The following is a 20,856-nucleotide window of genomic DNA, read 5'->3' as shown; positions in this document are numbered from 1 at the left end:
ACCGACCCCGCCCGCCCGGCGAGGCAGCGCCGGCCCGGCCGCCGTGCCGGCTGCGCTGAGGCGAGGCCACCGGCGTGCCGACCGCTCGCCCCCCCGCCCCTCTCGGTCCCCTCAGGCGGCGCCGCGCCCAGGCCGAGGGCGGCCCCGGGCCCCGCTAGAGGGCGCTGCGCTCCCCCCGCCCCGCGCCGCGGGATGGGCCCCCGCTGCGGGGAGGGAAGCGGCCCGGGCGCGCATGCGCAGTGTCGGGCGCTAGACGGCAGCGGCGATGGCTCCGCAGTGACGGTTGGATCTAACGGTTGCTATTGACATTGCGGCGCGGATCGGGCGGCGGATCCTGCCCCGCGAGCGGTGCCCGCCCCGCGGCCGCGCAGGCAGGAGCCACCGGCCCCGCGGAGGAGGCCGCGGCGGCGGCGTGGTGATGCGGCCGCGCTGAGGCCCAGGTGCATCCGCCTCCCTCCCCCGCCGCCGGATCGGGCAGCGCGGCCCGGCCCGCCGCCGCCCTGAGCTGGCTTCGCGGTTCCTCCCTGCGGCCGCCGCCATGCCGGGCCGCCGCTGAGGCGCGGCCCGCCGCGGCCGAGGAAGCGCCCGCGCGGAGAGGAGCAGGGCCCGGGGGAGGGCGGCCCGGCATGGCCCGCAGCCTGGAGTAGCGCCGCCGCCTCCCTGCGCTGTGCGGCCGCGGGCGGGCCGAGGCCGCCGCTCGGGAGCGAGGCCCCGCTGGAGGCGGAGGAGGAGCCAGCGCGGCCCCTCTGACAGGGCCCGCCGGGCCGCCGCGGCCTCCGCGCTGCCGCCGCCGCGCGGCTCCAGGTGGCCCCGGACCAAGGTGACACCCGGCCTGCCCCCGCCCCGGGGCCACCTGCCCCCTCGGCCGGCACGGACTCGGCGCCGCGCTTTCTTCTCACCCCGGAGCCGGCGGCGTGCGAGCGGCTGCGATGAACCCGGTGAATGCCACTGCTCTCTACGTTTCAGCGAGCCGCCTGGTGCTCAACTACGACCCTGGGGATCCCCAGTCCTTTACCGAGATTAACAAGCTCCTGCCCTACTTCAGGCAGTCCCTCTCCTGCTGCGTTTGCGGTGAGGATCTTTCTTTTGTTCCCTGCACAATGAGCCTCCCCCCGGGGCGCCCCGCACGGCGCCGCGGCCGGCCCTGGGCCGCGCTGCCCCGCCACGGCGGCCGCCCCCCCGCCCCGCCGGGCTCACGCCCCGCCGCACGCCGCGCAGCCCCCGCCGCCGCGGAGCCGCCGGGGGGCGGTGGGGCCCACGTGGGCGGGCGGCGGGGGCGGCGGGCTGGCCCTGCCCGGCGGGGCGGGGGCGGCTGCGGCGGGGCTCACCGCCCCCGGCCGGGGCGGCCCGCGCTGCTCGGGGGGGCGGCGGGGGGCGGCGAGCCCCGCAGCCCGGCCGGAAAATAATCCCGTGGGATTGCTGGGAGAGCGCGTTTTCCCCCAAACGCGGCGCTTTCTCACCCGCTTTATTTCCTGAAGGCTGTGGTAGTTATTAGTGGTTATTGGAATACCCTGTTATGGTGGTGTTAATTGCTTTTAAAAAGCGATGACTAAGAGCAAGCGTGGTAAAAGATCCTCAAAACAATATACAGAGCATAGAGGCAGGGAAAGGAGAACTTTTCCCTTCGCCCCCCACCCCCCCCCTGCAATGTAAAGAGCAAAAAAGTAATTCAGATTGCAAACCAGGAATTTGAAGCACACAGAAACAATATTTGGATTTGTGTGTGTGGCAGATAATTGCCCTGTAAAAATAATTACCACAAAAAGCAAATAGGCTGAAAGTCTGCTAGGATTTCCCCACTCCCCCCCCCCACCCCCCCCCCCCCCCCCCCCCCCCAAAAAAAAAAAAAAAAAAAGTATTCTGAGTTTTGTGGGCAAGGGCAGGCATCTGGAATTTCAGTATTGCAGCCTAGGGAACATTGGGAAGGAATTGCATTCTGCTGTGCTGATGAAGTGGGGGCACGTGTCTGTTCCTGGTAGGAAGCTCTGGAATAAACTGACAGCCTTTCTTGAACTTTCTTCTGGAGCCTTGGTCAGCATGAAAGCTTGGCTTTATAGAGTTAAAATATTTTATTTATTTACAGGATCAAGATTTCAACTGTTGAGGCTGCTAAGCTAGTGTTGGATGCTTCCTATCCTGTAGCTATTGGCTCCTCCCACTTAAAGTCAGAAAATAGAGATCTGTTTGTACTGGGGAGAGAGGGAGCCTGTTCCCAGGATCACTGCATCGTCATTTCCTGAAATAATTCGTCGAAGGTTTTTTTTTTTTCCCCACGTAACCCTGATGTCAATATTGATGCACCTCTGGCGCTTGATCTCTTGCTTATTACCTTGGGCCCTGCTCATTCCAATCCCTAACTGCTTTTTTTTCCCATAAATCCTTCTTGCTTTTGGTCAATCAGCAGGCTGCTTTTTCCTAAAAATATGCTAATATTTTTCTGATTTAAAAAAAAATGATACTTACATAGGGGCTACGTGTTTCTAACTACTGTGCTATCTGGCCACTCTGCTTTGAGACTGGTCTTCTGAAATGTGTTCTTTGTTCTCATTGCCTTGACTTCTTCCCTTCTTGGCCTTTTGCAATCTTATTTTTACACTCTGTGCTATTGAATTCAACTATCTTTAATTTGTCCCTGCCCAAATTCCTGAGCTATTTTCCTCCTCTTCAGCTTTTCTTGCTTGGCTTTTCTGTCACACACAGTTTGGTAGAGCAAACCACGCTTTTTAGTTTTTCTTCTATTGACTTGTGCCTCCATGGATATTCCTCCTTACAAACTTCTTGATTGTTCCACTTTCTCTCTTCACCCCTTATTTTATTTGAATTTTAAGGTTATTGTTTTGGCTTATATATATTTTTTTTTCTGCAGCAGCTAGCTTTCAGAGAGCTGTAGCTGCTGTTTGTTTCAAATACTTTGTGAGCAGTTCCCCCGTATCAGCTCTCTGTGTCTTGGGCTCCTGTTTGCAGCGTGGTAGCATACCGAGGCCTCAGTAAAAACCAGGCTCTTTGCAAAGCCATACAATAAAATACGGTTTCTGCCCTGCAGAGTTAGTAAAGTGTCTGTCTTGAACCTGCAGGCAGTTAGTCATGGGAGTGTGGTCCTGCCCGCTACAAAACTGTCCGCTCTGGTGTTGACCAGCACTCATAAATCCTCAGCTCAAGACTGGTAAAGGCAAATCGACCTTCGTGTTTGCTTTTGTTTTCCTTTTCTCCCACTCCTGTCACGGGTGAATATTGGTGCCTCTTTCTCTCTTTGGCCTCCTGGCCTTGCTATGATATTTTAAAAATACTTCTTTTCTCTTGTATGTTTTAGTGCTAAGAGCTGTTACACTGTCTGCATATTTAAGGTTGTTTGAAGCCTGTCCAGCTGTCAAAACCTTTTTGGCTTCAGTGTTTTAAAAGGTAGAGTTTAAATGCTGAAATAAAGATTGGTTTGTGAGATACTGTGATCACAAGAGTGAGTGCTATGACCACCCAAAACTTTACAGTGTACGTTCTTTGAAAATATTTAAAAGCTTTTCAGACGCTCGCTTCTTTCTACCCTGTTTGTCTGTTTAGACCATGAGATCCAAATAGTTGGGTTGGGGTTCGTGTATGTGGAAAGTTGCGTGTCTTTGCTTGCACAGAACTTAGTAGAATGCGGTCTTCACTGTAAATGTTTAACAGTCGTGCTTTGTTGGAGAAACGGTGCATGAATTATCAATAATGCATAAACCCCCTACACTTGGTTAAAGTCTCAAGTGTTGGACTTCTAGGACTTCCCTTGGGAAAATTACTCCGCAAATTAGTGCCCCTTATGTCATCAGGCTTTCTTAAGTATGTAATCTCTCTGAATGCTTTCTGTAATACTTTGTTATGCTGTAGGTATTAATTCCGCAGTCAAGATTGCCCCTTTAATTTGAGACAGTTGTTTTTAGAAGAAATCAGTGACAGCTACATAAATCAACTAACATTATTGTGCTTTCACTGTTTTCTCAATGCACTAGCCATAAGCCAGCTAATTTTCTTTTGGTCTGATAGTCTTTTAAACCAGCTCACATAGTAGGTGTGGCAGAAGATTTTGGACCCACGTTATTATGAAATTCTAATTAAAGCTCTGATTTTAGATTCAAACTGGCACACACAAAGTTCCATCAGTAGAAAGTCATAATGTAAACACAATATGCCGTTGTAAGTCAACTAAATCTGTTCTGGGTGGATTTGAGGTCTCTGTCTTGCCTAATGGGTTGTAAAGGTTAAATTATGTTGATGGTGCCACTGTGTATGTTTCTAGGATTTAAGTGTGATCGTGTGATAGTTTCCTAGATGGTGTTGTAGGTAATGCATCATCCTTTTACGGGGATGTATAAGATGGTATTTCCTAGAGCTTTTAAAACTTAAAAATAACTACTCTTGAGCATGCATTAGACAGAAGGTATGTACCTTTTGTGTTTGAGGATGTGAAATCTGAGTTTTAGTCTCTGGACTGAAGTGATTATTACAGAATTGCGTGTTAATACCACACGTAATAGTTAGTAGAATTTATGCAACACATGTCTGTGTTCTAAAAGTACTGCCTATTGGGATAAAAATCTTCCTAAAAAGCGCTTTTCTCTGTTCCAGATACTACGTAGGTTACTGCAAGTCATTCAAAAGTTCAGTTGGCTTTTCAGCATTAACAGCCTTTTTTGAAATTTGGTTAAAATGCTTATAAGAGAGAGATTGCCAGTTAGATCGGCTCAGCTTTTTATCAGTGGAAAACTTCGTCCTGGAACCTCAGAGAGATATTTAAAAGGTGTGTGAAAGATTGCCAATTTAGAATGTGCAAGTCCTTGAAAGGTTGCCTGGCTTTAGGGTGTAACGCTTCACATTCCGCCAGGAACCCAACTGTAGCTTGTGCTGTAGAAATACAGGATAAGAATATAGTTCTTTCCCTAAACATCCTGTCATCTAAGTAAAGGGATGTGAGACAACATGGGGTTTAAGGGAGATTAAGGGGTGGGAAGGAACAAAGAAACAACATGACGGTACAGACTCATACCTTACACAGCCCCTGTCAAGTGTTTTGAGATAGCGCTTGTATGATTTTAGTTGGAGGGTTGAAGGCTAAATGATAAAGTAGCATGGTGGAAGGAACTCCCAAGCATGAGTTACCAAAAATACAAAAAAGGAGTTGACTTTTTGTTTACCTATACAAAGATTAGTGTAGATGTGCTATTTCCATCCTGCTTTTGTGTAAAAGTATTAGCCTGTCTTTTGGAAAATGTATACTGTCACTATAAGGTGAGTCTTTTGGAACTCATTCTGCCAGCTAGGTTTGAAATTTCTCCGTAGTTGGTGGTATATTGAGTTGCATAAAATTTTCCATCTTTATGCCATCTTGTCTGTGTTGTTGGACTTCTGAAGGCTCCTCCTCTTCTTCCTTGCCCCTCACTGAGCTAATTCTCCGTTGCTTCCGCAGTTCTGACTGCTGCCCCTCGTAAGCCAGTGCATGGTGTGACCTCCTCTGGCCCCCTTGTCTCTAGCTCTTCGTGGTGGCTGTGTTATGGATCCCAAGTAGAGCTTCTTACTTTAGGCTGTACGTTGTCATTGGGAAATCATGTGAATTAGACCTGTACAGTTTCAATAAACTTTCCTACGAAAAGTTCTACAAGTATCTAAGGGGCGAAGCGCCACAAGCAAGTGGCGTGCAAGGCAATTACGGCTCTGGAGTAAGCAAAGTCTTTTTTTTTTTTTTTTCCACTGGTGGTACTGAGAGTCTGAGGCATGCAGCAGTTACATGATGGCCTTTGGAGAAGAGAAGATCGTTGAGTGACATCTAAATAGATTGAAACTTTCTAGAAAATTCAATTTCTAGTCACAGAGATGGAAGAAGGCAGAAGAAACAAATTCCCGCTACTAATAAAACTTAATTATGTGCAAGGTACTGGATTTTCTGTTTGGGATGTGAGCCATGACTAAGTGAGCCTGGATATCTATAGTTTTAAAGTGAAAAAGCGTATTTAAGTGTTGTGATGGAAAAGTTTAGCCTAGAACTCTGGTTCCTTGCCTGTTCTCGCTAGGTTAAGGAGAGTGAAGGCCGATTCATGGTCTGTGCTGCCAGATCAGAGTTGCCTTTTATGTTTGAAAAGTGATCTGGATCAGTGCCTTTTTTAAGGTGTTTTTTCATTTACATTTTCTTACTTCCTCTGGTTTCAATGATGAAAAATACTGTCCAGCTATCACATATTGGTAGTTTTAAAAAGCATGTTGTTTTCTCCTTAAAAAATTACATGAATAGTTGCTGAAATACTTCTCAGTTTCTGAAGAATGTTCAAAATAACCAGAGTCTCTGAAACAGCCATTGGGGAGCATGAACAATGGGACTAAGTACTTATCAAATACCTTCTGCTGCTGGTATTCTTTTTCTTCATGTTTTGGAGATAAACAGCATGGGCAGCTGTCTATAAAACGTCCACTTGCACAGCTCTTGAATACACCAGTTTTTAGCCAAGACCATGGTGAATGATTTCTCTTCCTCTTAAAATCTCCTTACCTAAATTCCCTGTTTCCCTTTCCTGTTTTTAAATCCTGGGAGAATTGCTTTTTCAAGGTTGTCTGCATCACACTGCATACATTTTGATAACATAAATTTCTACCAGTTGAATTTAAATTGGTTTCTAAACTAAAAATACTCCTCTGTCTTAGAACAAAACTGAGGAGTAGGAAGAGCAGAACTGTGGTTTCCACCGTACCAGCTGCCTGATAGCGAGCTTTAGAAGAAGGTTGCAAAGTGAAGATTGCAATATTCTCTTCTGATGCGATTTGAGATGAGGGTGTATTTCTCATTGAAGCAGTGGGAGATGATGGACAGGTTCTGATGGTCATCTGAAGATACTGATTAAACTGATTGCATTTCAGAGTGTTTAAAGAAAAGTTAATGTGTTGCCAAGAGGCATCTTTATTGTGACAACTTAGTTGTCTGGGTCTATGGACATAGTGTGTTCAAACACAGGTTTCTTTGGTTTTGTTTTCTTACTATGTTATGATTTACAGATTAGGTTGACTGAATATGGAGTAAGCAGTTGCTGTATATTATGTTGGGAGTTCTTTGTGAGGCCAGAAAAGATTCTTTGCATCTAGTATATGACTTGAGAAATAATGCACATCACAACCTTTCTTGAGCACTGTGCTTTCCAGGTAGTAAGGATTTCCCTGCTCTTATGGTGGAAGTCACTCTGAAGTCCTTTGATGATGTAATTTATTATTCTCTGTCTTCTGAGCCTTGCAGCCATAGCACAGGGCTTGCCCCTTCTCCAGTGGCCTTGAAGAGCAGTTTACTTAAAGATTGCATGGTTAATTGTGATGGTGTAAGCATTTTTGTTTGGTGGGAAAGAAGTAGTTGTCACAAGTTTTTTGTTTGCTCAGAGAATGTGATCAACTTGATCTATAACTTCCAAAGCATGTTTTAACTCTTACGAGTGTGTGCATAGAAACATGTGAAATTAATCTTGTACCCATAGGAGAAATGTTAACTTTGGTATTTAAAACCTCATAAAGTACAGCAACGTTGACTTTTGGAAAACATCATTACATGAAAATTCTACATTGGATGGTGAAAAAGATGAATTTTTAAAAAACTTTTTAAAGTCTGTTCACGACAAAGTTTGAACTCAGCCCATCTAGTTTGTTAAAAATATATTTAGAATTTTTCCAGTCAGTGATGTTGTAAACACTAAGGCTTTCAAACAGAAATATAAACAACAGAACATATTTATGTCAAAGTTATTATGCAAGGGGTGGAGCCAGAGAACAAAGCAGTCCCTTCTACAGTTTAAAAGCAATTTGTTGTCCTATTTCTGGGGTTTTTCCTTGAACTTTAGGTAAAGAGGTTGACTGTATTTCTCCAGATAATGCAGAAAAATAGTCTGACTGTAGTCTTATCGTGGTTAACTTGGGTTCCCATGATGTTCAGACAAAAATAGTGCAGGTTTTTTTTTCCAAAGGGTTATACAATCATTGCTTCTTTAGTCACAACCATCCCTGTATGAGGGTAATAACTTCTGTAGCTAATTTTTCATAGTTGTTTGTTGATGGAGAATGCTGAGAAATACTCAGCAGCCAACAGAGTGTTTTCTCTGATAAAATTTTGAAAAAAAAATATGCTTTTAATGCTTTTTTAGTGTGTGTCCCTTCACGTTTCCATTTCACCTGATGAGGAATCTGTCAATGCTTGTCTTTGGACAAATTCTAGTGGCACTTTTGTTGTAGTTGTGGTGGTCTATAAAAGCAAGGTGGTATTTTCAGGAAGAAATACTATCATTTAGTTTACAGGTAAACTTACTGTTTCAGGGCTGAAAGAGGTTTGTCTGCTGAAAGTCTTGGGCAGTTTTTTTCTGAGTCTAGTTTTTGGCTGAATAAAACTATTTCTGTCTACAAAACGTCTCACAAAAAGCATTAAATGATAAGTACATTTATAGTGTTGTCATTGTGAACTCCTCTTAGTTACAATTTGTATTTTGTAGATAGCAGGTTCAAAATTTTGGGCTAGTAACATTGCAAATATCTTGCGTCTTCCTGCCTCTAAACCAAGAGCGTGGCCGCTACAGATGCTGATGTATTTTCTGAACGCCAGAAGGTGGGTGCGGGATATCTGGGTGATAGGCGGCACCTCAGCCAGGTGATGTGGCGGGTTTCTGGATGATGAGAACGGTTGCCAAACATTTTTCTAACTGGGACAGTTTGTCAGGGCAGGGGTAGGACAAACCTCCATCTGGTGAATCTGCCTCGACTTCAGTGCAGTGTTTGTGAAATGTGTCAGCTAGACCGTGGCTCAACCCACCCTCTTGAGTGTACGGCTTGGAAGGGCTTTGTGGTAGGGCTTGAGATCCGTGGAAGGCGACTTTCCACAGAATGACAGAACGGTTTGTGTTGGCAGGGACCTTAAAGATCATCTAGTTGATCTAGTTGCACCCCCCTGCCACAGGCAGGGACACCTTCCACCAGCCCAGGGTGCTGCTCCAAGCCCCATCCAGCCTGGCCCTGAGCACTTCACCCCTTCACTGTTGTCTTGTCCTTGGCAAACCTCTCTTGAAGTTTCTGTGGTTTTGAATGTATTTAGTTATCTTCATTTCTAGTAAGCATCCAGATCTGTCACCCATATAAAACAGATCTTACACATTTGTTTTATTTTCTCTGCAGATGGCTAACAGACCTTTTCACTACTTATCATATGCCTGCCTGTCTATCATCAAATAGTTTTGCAAATAGTGCTTTTAGGGTTTTTTTTTTACCAAACTCTGAAAATGCTACTGCTTTTATGATGGCATTTTTCTTTTGCATGTTTTGCTCTGAAACCTCATACAGCTACAGTCAGATTATTCTAAAGTGGGATCTAGCTGATAATTTGTCAGATGCAGAGATGCTGTGTGGGGTTGAAGGAGGGAGCAGTGCAGGGAGTTGCAGAGGCTGCTTCAGCTGAAGTGCTTGAGCTGCTGGTAGATGGATAGCTGAGCTCCAAAAAGCCTGTCAAGTGGCATCGCCAGCCGGTGAGAGCTAGCTCCCATCCTTCAGGAGGGGTTAACTCTGAAGCTTGAATGTAGCAGTTTATTAGAGCTTGCTACCTATTGCTAATTATTTTAGTAGAAATGATCAGATAATGTTTAATCCTTAAGTGACAATTCTGAAAGTGTAGCGGTCCAACTGCTAAATTTCCAGCTTCTGTTATTACTTTGATGTGCTTGCCGTATATTAATTTTAAGCGTAATGCAGAAGTATGTGTGCCTCATTTGATTATAGGTTCCTGTTCTTTAAAACTTGCTAGATTGACAGAGCTGCAGAATTTCTGTTTGACTAATCCAAAGTTCACAGAAGCTTTTTGTAATCTTGGTTTAAAAATGAAGTCATGGTCATTGTAACGTTTGATGTTAACAGGTTAACTGGTGCAGGTGAGCTGCCTTCTTACCTTCCTTCTTTCCATCTTATCCCCTTCTTCACAGATGCCAGTCGTACTTGCACTGTGTAGCAGATAACACCGCCTCAGTAGGTGGAGAGGGAAAGGAGTAGAGGGCTGGGCTGCTGAGCTTTCCGCGTGCTTCCTGCACCCCACGAAACAAGGGTGATTTCTGGTGACACGAATGCAGTCAAGGATTAAAGACTGTTTTGGCAGACAAATGCAGATTACCCCCGGTGATACATTTATTTATACTTGTAAAAAAATTGGACGTAATTTTTTCTAGTTTACTTCATCAAGATTTAATTTAGTAATAAATAAATAATAAACAACATCCTTAGGACTTTTCAGTTGTTGAAAAAGGCAGTATGTTATGTTTCAGTAGCTTTTGCAAGGGCGCTAAAGTAGTTACGTGTGTTTAGCCCCTTTTCTGGGGCATTATATTTCTGCCTTTGCTGAGGATAGATGAGAGTGGAAGGAGGTGGCCTGTTTCAATTCAAGTCTGTCTGAGTGAATTTCATCCATTTGGAGCACATTTGCTGCATATATACACCTAACAATTGCTTTGATTCCCAATTCTTCTCCTCCCTTTGGTCTGTGAGATATGATTTGCAGATGCTTCCCCTCTTCCTGCAGCTGTGAAGTAATGCTCATTAAGGAACGCAATAGGAAGTATTCCTTGTGGTTTCAATGACCTCCCTCCTGGTAGCAGCCTTTCCAGGACAGCTGTGATATTTTGTAAATAATATATTAAAAGTATTTCCTCTGTATATTCTGCATAATTGTAAGTGCTCATATTAATGTAGATGTTTAGTCAACGTTTCTGCAAGCAGGATAGTTAAGAGCTGATGTTGTTAAGGGAAGGCCTGTCATTGGAGGCTTGGTAAGAATCTAATTTTGCTTTTGGTATATTAATACACCCCTTGCAAAAGAGGGTGAGAAGAGATGAGACAAAAGTTTAGTTATACCAAGCTCTTCAGGGTAGTAAAAATGAAAGCCTGCGTTGAGTAATTGTGGCAAGATCTTATGGAGATGAATGACTGTGCCATAAAATGACAAATTAAATTTAGCTTAGATAAATATTAAATTATAAACATGCAAAACATATTAACTTCTCAGAGCCCACCATTTTTATATCTTGCAGATCTATGTACACTTGTAAATTTATAGAAAGGGGTAGCTCTGATGGCTGCCAGCCAAGAGTGAGATCTCAGCCTCGCAGTAGAAAACTCTATGAGGATGTCAGCTCAGTGCTGAGTATCAACCAAAAAAAGAAAAGCAAATGCTAAAAATCAGCACTGGAATAGAGAATAAAGTGGAGAACTTTATTATGGCAGTGTATGAAGCTGTAATTCACCTGTATCTTATGTTGTTGCAGTTGTGGTCCCCCTATCTTTAAAAAAAACCCACGCACACTGTGGAAGAGTTAGGAGAACGGTGATCCAATGTAAGGAACAACTTCTGTACAGTCTGGAACAGGGACAACTTGGAGGGTTACGTGGTAGATGTCTGTAAAACCACAAGCAGTGTGGAAGAGGGGGATAGGGATTGACTTGCCTCATCCAATGCAAGATCCAGAAATTGCCAAGTGGAACTAGTAAGAGTCATGTTTGAAACAAAAAGCTCATTCTCAGCACAGTGGAGGGCAGACCAGGGCCCTCCTTGTCAAAGCCTGCGGTGGTTACATTTGAAATAGTTAAAGGGGAGAGGAGGCAACCCTAAGGAGAGAAGGGTTACTGAGTACGTGGAAACCCCATCTGTTAAATGGTTAACCCATAATGGTTAAAAGCTGGGCAAGTACTAAGATTTTGCTTTCCGATTTCTTGCTCCGTGCTGTAAGCATCTGCTTCTGGCCCCCACTGGAATGGGCTGCTGGGCTAGATGGGTCTGTGGTCTGACTCGGTACGGTTATTCTTAGGAGGTTGAGGGTGGGCTAGAAAACATCTCTGAATCCTGCCCAGCTTTATTTTCACGGTTCGTAATCTTAATCTGGGAAGATCTTGTAATTTGTAGCATTAAAGGAGCCTTGGAGCGTTGTGCCTGGGGAGCCTGTACCATCCAGCAGTTTGGAACGTCCCAGAGGTACCTCCAGATTCTGGGTAGCAGCTCCGCTCTTGTCTTCCTGGGACATGTTACTGACTTGATACCATCCCCTGAGTTTTAAAAGTAAGGAAACTTAATTTTTTGTCAATTTGCATCTCACGGTTGACTTTTTTTAGCTTAACAATACTAAAGCTGGAGAGAGTGATAGGTGCCACAGAATCCATACGAGAGAGCAGCTTTGACTGAAGAATGAATATTCAATGAGAGATGAGCTCAAGCTGAAAATATTCCCCCAGCTCAGGCATTTCTGATGTCTCTCCCATGTAGGTTGCCTGGCATTTACTGAGAGTAGAACTCGCTCTGTTCTTCCCTTCAGTGAGAGCATGTGAAGTGTTTTGTCTGTCCGTCTGTTTTTTTCCTCAAAGCTTCAGGAAAATACAAATTTTTCGGTATCTTTTTTAGCATTTGTACCCATTCAACAGTTGCAGCCAGAATTATTTTGGGAGAAATAAAATGTGCAGTTGGTGATGACTTTTTTAAAAAAAAAAATCTAAAAAAAAGTTAATTTGGTACAATGTTTATTTGATTCCATCTCTGAAGTATTTTAGTGCTTCATAATCTGTAAAGCACTGATCATCAGAACTCATATTTATCATCCTAAGTAGCAAAAGGGAGGCTAAAGATGGCACGAGGAGCACACCCAACAGCTTTGTTTCATTGGGAATTAATGGTGGTGGGCTTTTGGTTCTGGGTTTTGGTTTTGGTTTGCTGTGGGTGTGTGTAGTTGTGCGATGGCTTCTGAAGTCTCAAAGCATTAACCGACCGAGCGTTAGGGGTGTTTGCCTCCTGCATTGGCCAGGACAGGGCTTTCTGCTTGTCCTGCTGGAAAGACTCCAAGGATCCGGAAGGGACGGACAGTTGTTTGTGAACTCTTTCTGCTGAAGGATGTGACTTCTGAGACTAGCTGATGTGATTTCAAGCTTGCTTTTTGTTTTTCCCCAGGGGGAGCTAGGGACTCTTCTCAGAAAATCAAATTCAATCATAGGACTATGGTGGACATCTCTGCCTGCACTGCTCTTTATCTAATGTCATTCAAAGGGAACTTTAAAAAAAAAAAAAAAATTCCACTGCAGCTTGGATTGTGTGACTTCATGTTCCATCTGTTGGCCTTAAATCTTCACTGTTAAAATTGAAGAGTGTTTTGCTGCTGCCTTCTCACGGTGATCTTGTGGAGTCACTTCTCCTCAAGTCAGCCCTTCCTCAGTAGATCAGCAAAGAAAAGTTGAACACCTGGGCTCTGATCGTGAAGTGCATTTCCCTTCTGGTGTTGCTGTAATTGTGCTTTGAACCTTCCTCTGTTCTACAGCTTCTCCTGTAACGACAGCTCTCATTTGACATTGTGTAGAAGTATGCCACCTCCCAGCTTTCTAAATAATTGTATTTTCTCTCAATTTCCGAAGAAAATACTATGAAACGATCACTTCAGCACTGCCTCTTGTTATTTGTTGCTCAAAACCCAGTTTACATTAAGCCACTTTTACTGAGAGGCAGCTCGGGTGGAAGGCTGGAGCAGCCCTTTCCCAAAGAGGTACCAGGGAATTCAGATTTCAAAGGGAAAATGAGATAGTCTGCTCACCGACGGAATTCAGGAGAGTTGCGGAGAATTACTGTGCAAATACAAATTTCCTATTTAAACAGGCACACAAAAGCTGAATTTTCAAAAGCGGTTTGTGGAAAGCACGAAGGGTTAGGTTAGGAAGGGGGTGGAACACTGGCAGAAGTGCAGTTTCAGGTTTGTAATTTGAAGGGCTGCTACAGCCAAGGGTTAGTACAGTATGTCTGGCTCTTCTCCCTGAGGGCTTGGATCCTCGGCTAAAGTACTAGAGGGTAGGAAAGTTGGGTTTCATTCCTTAGCTGACCATCAACTCGGCTAGGTCCAGTTAATGATGTCCCTTCAAAGTGCTAGATTAAAATCTCCTTGGCAAGTGAGTGATGAGAGAAAATATCCTTATATCTGATAACATTTTTAAAATCTTGGACTGTGTTAATGTATGCACTTTGCTTTCTCTTCCCAAATTGTTTAATTTTATTCGTTTGTTCATAGCAGTATGTTTTCACTTTGGGAAAATCTGGGTGAGAATTCTCTGATGGCTGTAATGCATTCAGCAAGGCTTTTTGTGGGGAGAAGGGTCTGATCAAAGCTGAAAGTCTGTTGCAGGGAGAGGAGGGCAAACCTCTTGCAGCAGGTGACTATAGGTACTCTGGAATTTAATTTAGGTGTTAGAGTATCTCTCTGGCCTAGAGCTGGCTAGAAGTAGCAAAGCAATGCTGTCATTTTCTGGGTATAGTTGCTAGTTGGAGTGTTTCTATACAGAATTTTAGTTACATCTCTTCTTTCATCCTTTTATCCTTACGTGTTATTTGGTTTGTTCTTAAGGAAAAACAGAAACATTCTTGCAGTTTTTTACAGTTTCAGAGATCTGGAGACATAACCTTGCATACTGTCAGTACTGGGTGTCTGAAACGGTGCTGTCAGGTGTGTTGATTCCTTCCGCAGCTGATTTTTATTAGTTTTTTTTATTCTTAACAGTAAGATGTCAGAGAAAATCCTTTCTTCTGACTTCTTTGCTCCAGCCCAGAACATGAGCTGTTGTTGACATTTTAAAGTATTTAAGCATCGTGACTATGACAGTACCACTATTTTAAGTTTTATTTCACTGATTTGTGTCCTTGAATTGGAAAACCGGGACTCAGCGCTTCCCAGGTTATGTTAATAGTCGCCTTGTTGCACCTTCTGGTTTGGCACAAGAGTGATCTATTAGAGAGCAATATAGTATTTTCTCCCCCCCACCCCCCCCCCCCCCTTTTTATTCAAATATATTACTAGGGGGTTTTATTTGGTGTTTATAAGAGTTAATGGGATCCATTTAACTGTTCTTGTTGCTTGCAAAGTTAAAAACTTGGTGCTTTTTTCATAGCATTGACTGTCACAAAGCTGGGCTGTATTTTTAGTCCCAGCTAAATGAAAAGTAAAACAAAGTCTGCTGTGTCTTCTTTGCTTTTGGGGGTTGATATTTCATCTTTTTTACATTCCTTTTAGAGTTTCCCTCTGCTCTGTTGCCATTTGTTTTCACCAATGTCATTAAGATCTCTGCAGTAGCTCTTCATGGGAGTTTGTTGTTGCACTTCTGGTAAATTCATAGAAATCTTGTGTGTTTTGTAAGTTCCAATGAGAGAAATTGCTGAGGGGGGACGAGGGGATTGGTAGTGTGTTAGTTGAGAGTGTTTCTAAAGGCTGCAGCAGCACGACATGTTATGGTGTGGTGGTTTTCTTCTAAGTGTTTTTTAACGTTGTATTAAAACTAGATAAAGCAGCTGTGAAAATTTTTACAGGCTGTTGTTTAGATGTCAGTTTTCTGGTGACTTGCTTTTCAGGCAATGTTTCTGATAGTACAAAAAAGAAATATCGTTCCGTACTATCCTGCAAACCTTCCTTGAGTCCATCATAATCTTTCTCTTTCTTTTTTCCTTAGGAAATTTGCTACAAGACCCTATTGCTCCTACCAACTCCACATGTCAGCATTATGTCTGCAAAACTTGTAAAGGCAAGAAGATGATGATGAAACCGTCATGTAGCTGGTGCAAGGACTATGAACAGTTTGAGGAGAATAAGCAACTAAGCATCTTAGTGAACTGCTATAAGAAACTCTGCGAATACATAACGCAGACTCCACTGGCACGAGATATTATCCAGGCAGTTGATTGTTCTGCAGATCTTTTGGCTTTGCTTAAAGATGGATCACCACTCCATGAAGAGACAGAAAAATCTTCTGATACAGCCTTGGCTTTGTGTTTGACACATTCCCCAGTACCTTCAACCTCAGAACTCACAACTGATCCTCCAGCTAGTTTTACATCAATCCCTGAAAGCACACACAACATTGATCTTAGAGGTTCTGTTATCAACGGGTTGCCCAATTGTAATGGGCTTTCAGTAGATAAACTTGGAGTGAATATTCCTTCTCCTGAACACGCAAACACGATCGATGTCTGCAGCACTGGAGAGTATATAAAAACTGAAGATCTCTCTAGCAGCTTGCAGCCTGTGTGTGACACAGTTTCTACTAGTGACTTGTGTACGACAGGCATTGACATCTGCAGTTTCAGTGAAGATATAAAACCAGGTGGCTCGCTCCTCCTCAGCGTCGAGGAGGTTCTCCGGAGCTTAGAGACCGTTTCAAATACTGAAGTCTGTGATTCTAATTTGCAGCCCACCTTGGAAGCAAACATGACTAACGGCCCTTTCCTGCAGCTTTCTCCCCCACCTCTTAGCCATAACATTTTCATGTCCACAGATGCTTCTCCTCACGGAATCTCCTGTACAGCGGCGACGCCCAAGGTAGTTAAATTAAACAGAAAGCGGTCTCGATCAGAAAGCGACAGCGAGAAGGTGCAACCTCTACCCATTTCCAGCATCATCTGTGGCCCAACACTGGGGGCATCGGCTCCTGTAACAGTGAAACAGGAAAACAAAATGTCTTTGCAGCCTATTGCAACTGTACCTAATGGAGGCACTACTCCCAAAATAAGTAAAACTGTGCTCCTGTCTAACAAAAGCATGAAAAAGAATTTAGAACATGCCCCTAAGAAATCTCACCCGAAAGCCAAACCAGGGGTGCTGAAAACAAAAGACAAAGCAAAGGAGAAAGTTCCTAGCAGTAATGTTATGCCAGGAAGCCCAACAAAAACTGTGTATAAAAAGCCACAAGAAAAGAAAGGGTGTAAATGTGGTCGTGCCACCCAAAATCCAAGTGTTCTTACATGCCGTGGCCAACGCTGCCCTTGCTATTCTAACCGCAAAGCCTGCCTTGACTGCATATGCCGTGGCTGCCAAAACTCATACATGGCTAATGGGGAGAAGAAGCTGGAGGCATTTGCAGTGCCAGAAAAGGCCTTGGAGCAGACTAGGCTTACTTTGGGCATTAATGTGACAAGCATTGCGGTGCGCAATGCCAGCACAAGCACCAGTGTAATCAATGTGACAGGGTCACCAGTAACTACGTTTTTAGCTGCCAGTACACACGATGATAAAAGTTTGGATGAAGCTATAGACATGAGATACGACTGTTGAGTCTTTCTTTCTTTTCCCTGCCGTCAGTAGGGGAACTGCTACAGTTCTAAGGCAGCTATGGTTCTGTTTAACTTGCTGGAGCTCCTGCGTTTAGATCACTTGTATCAAGTGTTTTTCATTGCTATGTTATGTGTATTAGTGTCTGGGAAATAGTTGCAGATAATGGAGGAGTTACCCTAAAACTGTTTTTAGTTCTTACAGCACCTCATAGTTTGAGATCAATTGCTGATGTAAATGATTTTATCACAAGATCTTTGGCAAGGAGTATGTTAACCTCATTGTACCTCATCATGCTTTGTGCTCAGTCAAAGCTTCTGCTTAAACGTAGAAAAGTGGTATCTAGTTAGTCCATCTAAACTGTGCTACATCCTGGTGTAGAAAAATAATTATCGATTAGTTACAGTCACCGTTGCTAGAAAATAACCTAAAATTTCCTGTAGGAAATGCAGCATCGAGCTGGAGAAGGCACTCTGAAAAGGGTAAGTAATCTCCAATGGTGAGAATTAGTAATCTATGCTATGGAACAGTTTAAAAAAAAAAAAAAAAAAAAAAAAGATTAGTAAATATATTGAAAAAGCTGATAGCCCAAAAAGCAGCTCAGTCCCCAGCAAGGGTCAGGATGATCAGTTGGTTGGGTGTGAACGGCTGACTCGGGTGCATCATCCCCGTTAACAATTTCATTCTTTTTTTTTTTTTTTCCCTTGACAATTCCACAGGTCGTGTTCCTGCTCAGTTATGCCCTCTGTGCCCGCTCCTTTTGTGTGGCATGTTACTGAGTTATTTTGGCTGGGGTGAGAAAATTACTTGTATGCAAAGAAGCCTCAAGTTTTATTAACACCATTCTCTCCTCCCTCCAACCTTTTTTTTTTTTTTTTTTTGGGGGGGGGGGGGGCGGGGCGGGGAGTTCCTGCTGATTTCACTGTTGTTCCTTCTAGAAAAGGTAGGGGGTGGCGGGGGAATGGTTATGGGTTATGGGAAGACTCCTTGGCTGATTCCCCCGAGGCCGCTGCCAGTCAGTGCCTGGGATACATGGAGACCTCCCCAGCAGCTACCACCATGGGGGTGGTTGGTTTGTTTGTTTGTTGAGTCTGTGCCACCGCAGGCCTGGGACCCACCCCCCGTGAGGGCAGTTCTTCACTGACGGGCATCTTCCAGCTGGGACCGAGGGCTTGGTGCGCTCTGGGGTCACATGCTTTGGATGTTTGATAGGCAGAATAAGCTATGTAACTCGCTTCACCCAGAATCTATCTCAATTTTTGCTAATATGTTGAAAATAGCTTTCGAAGGTCAGTGCTTTTCAACCTGGGCTGAAAGGCTCTAAAATGGAAAAAAAAAAAACCCCAAAGTTGTCAAAGGGCTTACCTCAGAAAGTGTTAAAATGAAAGCGCCTTCGTAGGAATTCAGCTTTATGCAGAAATGGTTTATTTCGGTGTAATCCCTAAATAAGAGTACAAGCGGAATAATTGTGTCTTGCATTTAGGGCTTCATTGGCAGCCTAAAAAAAGTCAGATTACTTTGTGAAAGCAGAAATTTCTCCTCTTTGAATGATACAGCACAAATGAAACATGGGCTGACTAGAACACAAAACATTACCTTCTAATTTAAAAGGCAATTCCTGTTTCAACAGCATGTTAAATAGTATGTGAATTTTTTTGAGTTACTTTACTGCTTCCATCTCTCCTCTTATTCACCCAGTGACCCCGCAGCGCTTTCCAACCCGGCGTTAGGTGTATTTTGATTTAGCACAAAGCATGTACAATGATGGTTCCTCACCTAAGAAATAAGCAAAAACCTTTGGACACAAATGACACCTCCTTTTGTTTTGTAGTGTACCATGGTGTCATTTTCTGTGAATGTGGTCAGATCTTTTTGTTGGTTTTGGTTTGTTTCTCCCCCCGTCTTTTTTGTGGGGTGGGTAGGGTGGGGGGTTAAAGCCATAGGAAGAAAAATGTGATGTACGTGTCCAGTCTGTACTTTTTTGTTTTTGTTTTGCAAGAAGAGTTGAAAAATATTTTTGATAATGAGTAAATGGTGGAAAATGCTTCTTAGTATTCTTGTCTTTATTTGCCAACCCAAGTACCTAAGATCTGTGGTTTTTAGCCCTCATGAGATTTAATGATGTCCTATTAAAATGTATTTAGTTAAACTTGTATGTGATTTTTGTGTTGACCCAGAAGGATCCTACCATTTTCTGATTTGGTGGTTTGATAGTAACCTACTAATGTAAATCTGTTTATTAGTCCACTACGTGTAAGAAAAGTAGCCAAACCAGAGTCTGACTTAAGGGGAGTAAACTGCACAGCATGGGTTGTTTCTGAATGCTTTTGCAGAGCTGTTAAGTTTTGCTGAGATTGTTGATGGTACATTTATTAGGACTTTCATTAAATTAAATACATAGTACCTTTGGTCCAGAAATGTGGGAGTACTTGGAATCTTTACTATCTCACTGCTGCATTAAATATGGTACCAGAAGTTGGAGAATTTAGGTCAAGTGTGTTTTGGAACCGTCAACAGGAGAGACCTGATCGTTAATGTAAAATTGCAAATGGTAGATTCAGGTTGTTTCTAAAACATTTCCTTTTATGCTGCCACGTTCTTGAAATGTATATTAAAATTCAAATTGATTTAATAAATGTTAGTTTTCTAATTCTATTTTGCAACTGCTAAGGGCATCAGTGTGGCATATGTCAAACTTACTGTCTAAATACTACTTAGTCCGTTGATGACTAATTCTGTAATTGTTTAAATTAGGGTTGGCTTGGTTTGGTTTTCTTCACCTCCTGGCTAGTTGTTCTTGAATAAGCTGAGCAATGGAAAGGATCATAATGTTGCTGAAAACAAGTGCAGTGGTTCTAGTTTGAGGAGCCTTAGTTTCTGTTTTATAGCAGTACGAGCAGCGCAGTGGTCTGGGACTTTCCCGCGCTGGTTGTGGTCAGGAGCTGGGTGAAAACTGGGTCCAAGGCGGCCCACAGCCAGGACCAGCTCCCGGCTGCCCAGTGTGGGCAGCCACGGGGAATCGCTGACGGGGAGCGGCCGCGGGAGCCCCTCCTGCCGTGCTGCGGACTTGGGGAACCGTCCTCAGCGGCAGCACAGGCGAAGCTGCTTGGGGACTTCTTTTCATAGAGGAAGCGCGTGGTATTGCGACCTTTCTTCCCGGTCCTCTTGAAGATGGTGATGGACTTCCAAAATTTATTAAAACCCTGTAATTTGTAGAGCTGCATCAGAAAGACAAAGCAAGAGTTCACCCAGCGTTCTGCTGTGGGATTCTTCCTGCCTGAAAACATGTTGCAAAGATGGAAAGAGCAGGGGCTCCTTCTGGAAGGGGTGGACTTGTGGTCATGTGTAGCGGTACAGAGTCTGGTGCTTTTGGCCATCCAGATCTGAACGTGTGGAAGATGCTCCTTCGAGAAAGAGAAAACACCTAAACTTTCATTTTGAGTGGAAAGGCTCTTTCCATGTATTGCACATCAGTGAAATCACTGGTTGGGATTAAATCCTGGAGGGAGGAGGGGCAGGGGAACAAAACTGGCAGTGAACACTTGGATTGCGCTGTCCGTGCTGCTCGCCTAGCAGCTCATTCATGCAGGTGATGTTCTCGCTCTCTGCCTTGACTCGCCCCGTGGCGCGGTGCCTGTGGACAAGCGGGATCAGCACAGACTCTTCTGCTCCCGCTGAACCCCCTGCAGATGTTCTTGTACGTGCGTATGAGTTTTAAAACATCATCACAGACTGAGGCGGCGGCTAACGGGTGTCGTCTGGCACAGCTGCTTCCATG

The 20,856-nt window shown here is 44.1% G+C and overlaps 1 protein-coding gene across 3 annotated transcripts; it reads left to right on the top strand.

The window, feature by feature from the left end:
* Window positions 1-245: 245 nt before the first annotated feature.
* Window positions 246-19,733, top strand: MSL2 (MSL complex subunit 2). Of its 3 annotated transcripts, XM_037407661.1 has the most exons (3): window positions 986-1,071; window positions 9,954-12,073; window positions 15,484-19,733. In XM_037407661.1, the coding sequence occupies exon 3, from the start codon at window positions 15,564-15,566 to the stop codon at window positions 17,079-17,081; it is 1,518 nt and encodes a 505-aa protein (XP_037263558.1). In that variant the 5' UTR covers window positions 986-1,071; window positions 9,954-12,073; window positions 15,484-15,563; the 3' UTR covers window positions 17,082-19,733. The 3 variants fall into 3 exon arrangements, with proteins under 3 accessions (XP_037263555.1, XP_037263558.1, XP_037263556.1); XM_037407658.1 differs by lacking the exon at window positions 9,954-12,073 and having other exon boundaries at window positions 246-1,071; XM_037407659.1 differs by lacking the exons at window positions 986-1,071; window positions 9,954-12,073 and adding an exon at window positions 1,835-5,899.
* The last annotated feature ends 1,123 nt before the right edge of the window (window positions 19,734-20,856 follow it).

Source organism: Falco rusticolus, chromosome 13 (assembly GCF_015220075.1).
Source record: "Falco rusticolus isolate bFalRus1 chromosome 13, bFalRus1.pri, whole genome shotgun sequence".
Lineage (NCBI taxonomy): Eukaryota > Metazoa > Chordata > Aves > Falconiformes > Falconidae > Falco > Falco rusticolus.
The sequence above is the reverse complement of the archived record's forward strand: the minus strand, read 5'-3'. Positions and strand labels throughout refer to the sequence as shown.